General features: G+C 36.8%; 1 protein-coding gene across 3 annotated transcripts in view; it reads right to left on the bottom strand.

The window, feature by feature from the left end:
• Positions 1-7,219, bottom strand: part of Nbn (nibrin) — a 46,777-nt gene extending 39,558 nt beyond the window's left edge. For 2 of the 3 annotated variants that reach the window (XM_087190566.1, XM_087190563.1), the window contains exons 1-5: positions 7,045-7,219; positions 5,605-5,738; positions 3,877-4,025; positions 3,299-3,458; positions 1,088-1,191 (exon numbers count right to left, since the gene is read on the bottom strand). In XM_087190566.1, the coding sequence (XP_087046692.1) occupies positions 1,088-1,191; positions 3,299-3,458; positions 3,877-4,025; positions 5,605-5,738; positions 7,045-7,081 (584 nt within the window). In that variant the 5' untranslated portion in view covers positions 7,082-7,219. The remainder of the gene's footprint in view (positions 1-1,087; positions 1,192-3,298; positions 3,459-3,876; positions 4,026-5,604; positions 5,739-7,044) is intronic. The other variant, XM_087190565.1, reaches the window with a different exon arrangement.
• Positions 7,220-10,736: the final 3,517 nt, after the last annotated feature.

The raw sequence follows: 10,736 nt of genomic DNA on the forward strand, positions 1-10,736 counted from the left end.
GAGAAACTAGAGACATTTATAGCTAAATGGATGCATATTGAGGCCATACTCTTAAGTGAAATAAATAGGACACACAAGTGTAAATACTGGTTTCTCTAGTGTAAGAAACTGAAAGTGTAAATAAGGGTTAAAATGATTAAAATGAACAATTGATAATTTGAAATAGGAAGAAAAGGTCCAAAGGAGTAGGGGTGGTGGGAGGGGAAGGGGAAAGGAAAGAAGGGAAAGCAAAAATTATGAGAAAAGAAAAAAAAAAAGGAAATGAAGTCTATCTAAATGGGGAAGGGTGGAGGGGGTGAAGGGCACACAGATAATGGGGAAACAGTAAGAACCAAGATACATCATGTACAGGTACCAGCACCCAATGATAAATGCAAACGTAATGTATACCTAAAATGTACCAATAAGAGAATTAAAAAAAATGTTTTTGAAACAGAGTCTCAGTAATCAAGAACTTGCGATCCTCTTGCCTCAACCTCCCACAGTGCTGGGATCACAGGTGTGTGCTGCCACAATGGGCAACAATGAATTTTTTTTTTTTAGCAAGCCAAGCATTTATTATGATACCAAACGATATGCTCAGACTTTAAATACTGTATTTAATACTGTATTTCAATACTTAAAAAAAACCTGAACAAGTATTAGTCTCATTTTTAAAATGAGGCAGCTGATGTTTAGAAGAAAGAGGCTCCACACTCAAGGCCATGGCGCTGTTAACATTCCAGGCCCTGGATGGGGTGGTTCCTGAAGAGAGTTACTGTACAGTGCAGTGCCGGGGTTACTCTTGCAAGATGCCTAGCACTGAAACATGAACTCTTTTGGCCACATTTCAGGGCCATTTGTTGTCCTTCAATTTTTTCCTTAAACATTAGCATTTATTTAACACTTGTCTCATGGAAATAAGAAACAACCAACAAAGAATTTGGGGAATACTTTCTCCATATGCTGACAAAATGAAAACAACCTGTCATTAATAACACTACACCATCAAAGCAACTACTACATCCTGAAAGAGACATTAAAGAGGGAATTAATCTAAATAAAAGCAATGTGTCATATATTACTACATTTAAAATATACAATATACCTTTCAATTTGTGGAGGCTGTTTCTTGGACTGAACTGCTTTAACAAATTCAGTAAAATATTCTGGCTTTACAATCGGACGTTCACAAATGAGTGCACATATTGTCTAAAATAAAGAAAATACTAGTAAATTTATATTCATACCTTAGCTTAAAAAAGAAGTTTTAAGTTATAAATTACAAAAAGGTTGTTCTACACTTTTTTCCTTTTCATACTTCTAAATTTATAACAACGGCACAATTTATAAAATAGAAGACAGTATTTGGTCACTGTTATTTAGGGTTAGAAAACAAGTACTATATAATCACTTAAGTTTAAGTTACAAATCACAGTATTAATTTAAAAACTGCTTTTGGGAGAGGATGGAATAACCTAACAAAATATAAATGAATTTTAGAATGCATTCCAATTATAAAAACATTTTAAAATATTAAAATATACAGTAGAAAGGAGAACATTAACATCTACTGCATGAGAAAACAATACAGTATTAAATATATAAAGGAAAACTATGTAAATAAGCTATGAGCCTCAAAATGCAACCACAAAATCTAAAAAGATTAGAAAATATTACAGTGGGAAATGAAAATTAAAGATTTGTCATAACTAGAAAATAATCCAACTAAAGACTTTATATCTATATGATTTTAGTAACAAAAGGTATTGCCTAACAGGAGCAGATTTAGGGTATGTCTCAAGAACACAACTTGAGATGTAAACTTCTAGTATAAAGAAATCTTTACCTTTACCAAATATGCAATTCAACAATGGACTTAGTGCACAGGTGACTCTGGGAAAGCTATTTAATTTTTGTCTGCCTCAGTTTGTTCTAAGTTCTCTTTTGGTTCTAATATTCAGTGGTTTTTAAAGACATAAAGTAACATTTAAAAAAAATTCACCAAAAAAAATGACAAAGTTTTCTTTTTTGGTATATCATATTAGTAGATCAGAAATACTAATAAGACTGAAAAAGGATGAAAAATTCCCCAAGTCATGTTGTTATCTCTAGTGGAGAGATCCACAAACAGCCACCAGCATCTCAGTCACTAGAATAATGTCCAGGTCTATCACAGACTTGGTAAAAACTCTCAGGATGATCTACCTGCCTTTGATCTTGTTTCACACCCACCAAACCAAGTGTATAACTGCTCCATTTCTTAATTACTTTAATATCATAAAAGGGATTTCCTGAAACCCACACTCAAAACACTCTGATCACTGGAAAGGTGTATCCCTACTGTAAATTAACAATGGGCATTTTGATTTATGAATCTACTATCTCTGGGTTTATTAGCATATGTTAATATTACAGGGGCTAATCAGGCACTGAATATATAAAATCAATTTCATAAACTTGCAAAGATTAAACTCTTGTCCAGGTATAATCCCACCAAGGGAAAAATTTAACTTAAGGTTCAATCTGAGCAGCAAGAGCTTCTGTGGCGCTCGTTAGCATGATACATATATTCCATTCAATTAATTATATCAAATACTAAAAGTTTTGAATCATTTCTATATAGATATTAACCCCAAAGAATCCCATGTATCTATAATCATCCTACATAAAAGGAGATGAGTCACTTCCCAATGTCATTCTTCAATTAGCTTTGGACATAAACAAATTTGAGAAAGATGCAAAACCTGAAAATATATCAAAATAATAGCACTGTTTTAATAAATAATAGCATCTTCTAATGGCAGACACATTTCTCTAGACTGTGCAGGTTAAGGTAATATTAAACTATAAGAACTTAAATCTTTGTGAACAAGGACTTAAATCAAAAACTAAATAGAGAGCATGAGATCATAAAATGGTAACAAACTGGAGGAAGACAACCTGACAGGAGACACAAAATGCTAACTTTGAAGATGGGAGGGGGGGAGTTAATCTTTAGTCTCTTTGTTTTTAGACAAAATATGAACTCTAATAAACTTCTTGGTAAAAGGATATGATTCCTTTCTGAAAATGTTTAATTAAAATCTGAAAATAATTTTATGTGCTTCTTCTTATCTTACATAAACAGTTTATCTGAAAAGCCTAAAAAAGGAAGAAGAAAAAGGCAGACTAAAGAAGAAAAGGGACTAAAAAAGGCAGAAGAAAGACAGAAATCTGTAACAGTTCTGATAGTCTCAAAGTAAAATTTTTTAAAAGTCTGTCTACAGTGGATAAGCTTAAGTTTACAGAATTTAACAGAAAAAGAAATTCAACCTACTTTAATGGTAACTTTAACTGATACCATAACAAGGTGAGTACATTCTTCTGTCCAGCTGTTTACTGTAAGTCCTCCAAGTTGTAATATAGCTTGACTCAAAGCAGTTTTCCCAGAGACATCTAAACAAGAGGAACATGCAACCAAAGGCTCATATTCTACTCTGTAAATGAAAATAAGTTCCATAAAGTTGTATTATTGTAGGGATGACAATCTTTACACTCACAATACATATAGTTAGTTTTTGTTATTAAACTTCCTAACCTATGAACTTATTACTTCCTAAGTTTTGAGCTCCAATGAATAGGAAAAAAAAAAGACCAAAGTTAATATTACATTTTCACTTATGAGGAATCAAGCAACTGAGGTCCCACAAAGGCTCTCAGGGACCATTCACCTCTCATTCAACCTCATCACTACCTGTGACTGATAAATGCTCTAACCCCATGGGGCACCGAGTTCACTACTTTGCCAAGTAGGAACAAAACTGGATTGTTTTCAATTCATTATCCATATACTTTTCCTTTAGAATTTGGTTGATGTCAAATAAAGATATCCATTTTAATATAAGAAGTCCTTACCTGAATTTACTTTCAAACACTCCAAAGGTAACTCTATCCCCTGTCTTCAAAGTCTGAGAAAGGCCATTCTGCATTTTTTCCTCATTAACAAAGGTACCATACTTAGAATTATCTTTTATTGTTAAAGTAGGAATTTCACCTGTTTGCTGCTGAAAAAAAAAAATCAATAAATAATGTAAAGTCTTTTATCACTCAGTAATATCATTTCCAGGGGAAAAGCTCACAAATGATTAGTTAACTTTCTGAATGGGGAATAGTTAGGCAGACAATAGCTACTTCTTTGGTTGCCTTCAGGGAATGATTACTCAACCAGCAATTAAACTTTCCCTTAAGGAAATTTCTTAATCCAGGATTAATCCTCTCAGAACATAATTTTTTTTTTATTTTTATAAGTCAATGGGGATTTTTCTGACCCCTCAATTTCATACATTTGGTCAATTTTTGCTTTGATACCATCTATTTCAGGTATAAGATGTCAATTGCATTTCTAAAAAAATGCCTTTTCCTCTTTAAATCATGAATGTGACATTGTAAGTACTAGTCCAACAAGAATAAATTTTGGTTAGAGTTTCTGTCTTATAGTAGTTTACTTTCTGTGTAGCAATTTGAATAATGTTTTTTTATGCCTAAAAAAAGACACAAAACCAAAATATTACTGAACAAATCCAGCCTTTGCATATATACAATCTGTTCTAAATAACGGCTTTTCTTTCTTTAGTACCATAAACCTTTTTTCATAAGTATTATTATAAGCAGAAATTTTTATATATTTTTATTACTCATACTTAATTGAAACAACTTCAAAGCAATTCAAAGGAGCAGCATGGCATACACAGAGTTATTTTTCCTAGTGAAACATATCAATTCCTACTGTGGAAACAAACATATGTTTTATGGGAAATGGCTCGGTCCACATGGAGCTACATAACCTCTATGACCAGGAATCACGAAGGTCCCTTCACTCTTCTATTCTCAGACTTGGCACAATGACTGATACACAATAACCATTCACAAATGTGCTTTGGCTTGGATCTGTAGTCTCTCCTAAAGGCTTATGGTACTACTGAGAGACAACAGACCCTTAAGAGATGGAGCCCAGTGGAAGGAAATTAGGTATTGGGAATACACCCTTAAAGGGGTTAATGGGACCTGTCTCACTCTTTGCTTCTTGGCTGCCATGAAGTAAGCAGCCTCCTCCAAGTGTTCCTGTCATGGTGTGTGATGCTGCCACAGGCCCACAGCAAACATGGCAAAGCAACCACCCACTGAGACTGTGAGCCAAAATAAACCTCCCCTCCTTCGGGTTGTTTATCGTAGGTATTCCATCACTTTGAGGGAAAGTGACTAACATCAAGCGCTAAGTAACTAAAAGTAAGTATCCCCTACTTGCGCTGAGTTTCTAAATCTTTAGGTGTATAATACTAAAAGAGAAAATTCAAATACCAAAATAAACAAATACCACATGAAACACTGCCAGTTATGTCTTTTTTTTTGTTTTGGGGGGTGCTGGAGATCAAACAGGGTCTCACACACACTATGTACATGTTCTACCACTGAGCCACAACTCCAGCCCCAAACACAAGTATTTGATTTTGTTAACACTACAAGAAATCTAAACAGTTTCATGACATAAAAGGTCCTATGAACTCTCTCACATTTGCTTAGAGATAATCATTTGTGATTTCAACTCCCCTACTGTGAACTAGAGAAATAAAATCAGAAACATACCAAGTTAGTTACAGAAAAGTTAGCGGTTAACACAGCATGATTTCGACTGATGGACTGATCATTGTCAATTAAAATGGTACAGTTTTTCCTTCCAACAACATACTCAACACCAGTCAAAAGTCTACATGGTTCTCCTAAGAGAAAGCAAAAATATAAAATTTTTAAAGTGCACACTGAACACACAGAAATATACAAATAAATATCTATGTGTACAATATCCATGACATAGGTATGACAAATATTTAAATAAAACACTTATTTCACTACTTAAATATTAGTCAACTTCATATTAAAGTTGTGTTTTCTAGCAAAGCCTCACTGAAGGATACCATTTAAATAGATGGAAAGTTATACCATTTTTCTAGAGGGGAAAAATATTTTTCGAGGAGTCAGTACTCCCTGAAAATAACTTATAAATTTCATGTACTACCAAATAAATCGCAATGCTATAGTTGAAACCTGATTAAATGGATTCAGTGATCAGACCACACCCATATACAGTAAATACTTCATCACACTATTCCGGAAAATAAGGTAAATGCTAAGGTGGAACCAATCAATGTTTCTGTAACGTCACTTCCTGTATGTCAATATTACCTGGCCAAGGTGCTGGGTGGGAGCGCTCTGAATCGCTAGTGGTTCAGGGTGATGCATGACTCATGAACCCTCCTTTCCTCAAACAGACTGCTCAACTTAATTTGTCTTAAAGTTTTTTTCTTTCTTTTACAACTACAGGAAACCCAAGGGGAAAACTTAAGCTGTTTCTTGAACTCAATCTTACTTGCTCACTAACAAAATCTGTGCCCTACCTCTGTGGTGCTACAAGCCACAGGGATGCATTTCTTCTTGCGTTTTCCCCTTTTTTCACTGGTCTTTTTTTTCCCAATCATAATGTAAACTTCCTGGGAACATGACCCAGTCGTAGGTACCCGTTTAACCCATAATGACCATACAAAAGGAAACCTACTGAACATGTGATAAACATTTTCTACTGCTTGAAGTGCAAAGAAGGGGGGAAATCAACTTTTCCTGTTCTACTGATGTCATGGGGAAAGGGTCTGAAACAAAACAAAGTACGCATTTCTGTGACTGCCGCGTGTTTCTTTCCAAAAATAAACCCTGCGCTCCAGACAGGGTGAGGTGCGGCGGTCCCGGGGTCCGGCCCGCGACAGCTCACGGCCAGGGCTGCCTGTGGCGGGCCGGGGAAAGCGCCCGCCCCACCGCCCCTCCACAGCCAGGTTCAAATCCCCGCGCCGCCCCGGAAGAACACCGGGCTCGCCCGCCAGCCCCCGGCTCCCGCAACCCGCGTCCAGACCCCAGGGCGGAAATGAAGGAGGCGCCGGAAGTCGGCCAGAACGGACCGGAAGCGCCGCTCAGGGGACTTTCCCGCGGCTCGGGCTCCGGGAAAACGGGACCCCGACATCTCTCTCCCACCCTTACCTCGAGCCGGTCCCGCGACAGGTAGCAGCTTCCACATGGGTCCGGCTTCTCAGGACCTGCGCGGCCGTGCAGCACGTACCCTATGTGGAAGGCCACGGCTTCTGCAATTCGCGCGGGTACGGACGTGCGCGCTCCCAGGAACCGTGCGAGTCCCCGGGAAGCCGGGGGAGCGGCCTGAGTGCGTCGTGGGAGCTTGGGTGCCATCTGGTGGCTGGAAAGGGAGCAGCGCGTGTGAAATACCCATCTCATTTTGAGGTGTTCAGAGAATGTAAGGTTATCTGTCTACTTTTTTCTTATTGTGAATGAAAAGAACTTCAAAAATTATATCCAAATCACCTTAAGGAAAATTTCTAATTAAATACATTAAAATGATGGTCAGTCTACTATCCATTTCCACCTATCCTCTTAATACCCTAGCAGTCACCACTTACCTCTCACACACTGCCTGCACCCTGCCAAGTGAACACCTGAGAGCGCACTCTGATCATGTAAAAAATATTCTCACTGTAAAAGGCTGGCTTAGCCATCTCCGTTAAGGCAAAAATCTTAAACACGAGATTAGCAAACTGAATCAAGTGGTATTATAAAAGAAACAGTTACAACTAAGTGAGACTTTTAAAGGGTGGGTTAACTCTAGGAAAAACAATCGAATCCACCAGAATTTTTTTAAAGGTGAAAAGTCCTATGATCTTAATAGTTACAAAGAAGAGGCGTTTGATAAAATTAAACACCCATTTATGATAACATCTCTGTAAAATAGGAACATCCTGATCTGATTAAAAAAAAAATCTATGAAAAAAACTAGAGCTTGGATTACATAAGGTAAATTATTGACTTTCCCCATGAGATCAAGAATGAAAGAAGAACCATGTATTCTTACCACGTATTTTCAGTATGCAATTGGAGGCTATGGCTAACACAATAAAGTAGAAAAAACACGAAAGATACAGATTGGAAAGGAAAAAAAATAAGTCATTATTTACAAATGACACAATTGTGTACATTAAAAATCTGAAAGTATCTACTGGCAAAGTATTTGAATTAATTGACTTTGATAGGATCACTAGATACAAAATTGAATCGTGTACCTTCATTCTAGAATAGAAAGTGATATATAAAATAGATAATTATAGTAGCATCAAAAATGATCAAATATTTAGCAATAAATCCTTCAAAAGATGTGATGTAGTGCTGGGAATGTAGTATAAGGAAGGCCCTGCATTAAAAAAAGATGTGATACAAAACATTATTGCCAGAAAAGTTTTAAAGTCCTCAATAAATGCAAAGATAATAGTTCATGTTTATGGGCTATTGTGATATAGTTTCTCCCAAAATTGCTTTATATATTCAATGCAAATTTAGTAATGCCCCAGAAGATTTTTGAGTGGAAATTGATAAACAGATTCTAAAAATCTACGTGGAAATGCAAACAGTGAGTATAGCCAAGACAATTTTGTAGAAGCTGGACTATTAATATTAAAAACTGCAATAAAGTTATAGTTATTAAGTCAATGTTCTGTTGGCACAAGAATAGAAAATAGGCACAGGGGTCAGAAGAGACAGACTTAAAGAGATTCACAGAGATAAGCTAATTTAAGATTTGAAAGGTGCAATGGAGTGACATTTTTTTCCTCCCAATAAAATCATCCTATGGACAGCGGTTAACACTATACAAGCAACGGAGACTGATCCCCTGCCTCACAGATATAAAACAAAACAAAAATCTCACAAACTCCAGATGGATCACAGCTCTAAATATGGCAATAAAATAATATCTAAAAAAAAATATTTTGGAAATACGGCGATCTTTCTTAAACAAGACACCAAAAAGTATTCCCTTGGATCCCCAAATCTCTAAATTTCATTGAAGTGGTGGATCCTCAAAACTTTGTAGGAATTTTCTCCCACACTCTGGAGTTTCTCAACAAGGCCTCCAGCATGCTGGCCAATCCTTGCTCATCCAATCTGATTTGTATAATACCGACCGTGTAGTAGATTAGCATGCCAGTGAGTTTAGAGTTGTTAAAACGATATAGATTGAGTTTCTATTATCCAAAATTCTTGGGACTGGAAGTGTTTTGGATTTCTGATTTATTTCATATTTTGAAATATTTGCATATACATAATGAGATATCTGGGAGAGGGAACCCAAGTTTAAACAATTCATTTATAATCCATACACATACACACATAGCCTGAAGGTAATTTATACAATGTTTTACATTTTTTACACAAAATAAAGTTTTATGGTATGAAACTTGTACCTTTATGTTAACACTCAAAAAAATTAAGGTTTTGGAGCATTTCAGATTTTGAATTTTCAGATTAGGGGTGTATTGTGATAGAAATTAAGAGAAGCAAAATAGCCATGGGACAGCACTGTAAATATTTTCTATTATTCTTTCTAATTGAATATGAACACTTTTAGAGTATATTTCCTGAGAAGATTGGGGGAAAAAATGTTCATCATACCACTCAGCTCAAGCCAGTTACCTGAACTCATATTTCTCTGCTCCTGTAAGATTTCACACCAGGTGCAGAGGCTGTAATTTGTGGGTTGTTTTTTTTTCCAGCACTGGGGATGGAATCCAGGGCCTCAAACCTGCTAGGCTGTAGGGAACAGGGAAAGAGGACCTTACTAGAACCTCTGCAGTAAGTCCTAGTCTCCTGCGAGCCACGGCAGTACACAGTGAATTACAGGAAAGTTAGAAAAATGAGACTGAGAAGCTGAGCTTTGAGTCTGATCAGTGCTGCTCTGGGGGGCAAAGACCAAAGCCCCAAGCCCCCAGTTTACTGCACCTTTTATTCAGTACATCAGGAGAAACAGATGTAACAGATGACTTGCAGAGAGTTCAGTACATCAGGATAAACAAAGTGTAACAAATGACTGGTGGTGGGGGGGGAGGTGTTGGAAATCCAAGAACAATGAGGAACTGAGTAGATGAAGATTTTGTTCCTTCCAGGATGTCTTCAGCTGGTGTAATCGGGTCATGGAGCATCACAGCGTCATGGGATCATTGAGGTCTCAGTTGTGACTGGAGGCCAAAATGGAATTATGCCTCAAAATGCCATAGCTGGCCTGTAGGTGGGAGAGCTAGGCTTAATCAAATGGTTTTTCCCTAAAGTTATGTAGCATTGCTCCTGACACTAGGCAAGTGCTCTACCACTGAGCTACAGCTTCAGGCCTCAGCAGCTGTAGTTGAGGTTTTTTTTTTTTATTGCATTGTAGTACTGCTTTTTTCTCTATGAACTGTTAGTCTTTTATAAGGCAAGTATGGTGAATTAAGTGGAGATATGTAGAAAATCAAAAAAGGCACTAATAGCTACCATTCTCCTGTATTTTTTTATTCATTATCTTGACTGTGCAATTTTACAGACTTGCCCTTAGGTCTTTTGATAGCTCTTATTCCATAGCCCAAGGAACTGATGGGACGTTGTTCTAACTACAAAGTATATCCATTTCTATTATACATTTGGGAACTAGGGAAAAGACCATCAAATGGTCCATGTACTCAATGGACTCACTGCAAGCCATACCTGGGTAAGGGTTTCATGAACTGTCTGGTTTCTGTATATTCCATGCCACCTAGGGCCATAGTCACATTTTGGGTTCATGAGTATTGCTATGATTTGGGTGAGTGTCCCCCAAGGTCTATACAGAAAGGCTTAGTCCTTAAAGTGATGGTAGTGGG

The sequence above is a fragment of the Heterocephalus glaber genome, unplaced genomic scaffold (assembly GCF_053883595.1).
Source record: "Heterocephalus glaber isolate CG9 unplaced genomic scaffold, H.glaber_assembly_v1.0 deba00001553, whole genome shotgun sequence".
NCBI lineage: Eukaryota > Metazoa > Chordata > Mammalia > Rodentia > Bathyergidae > Heterocephalus > Heterocephalus glaber.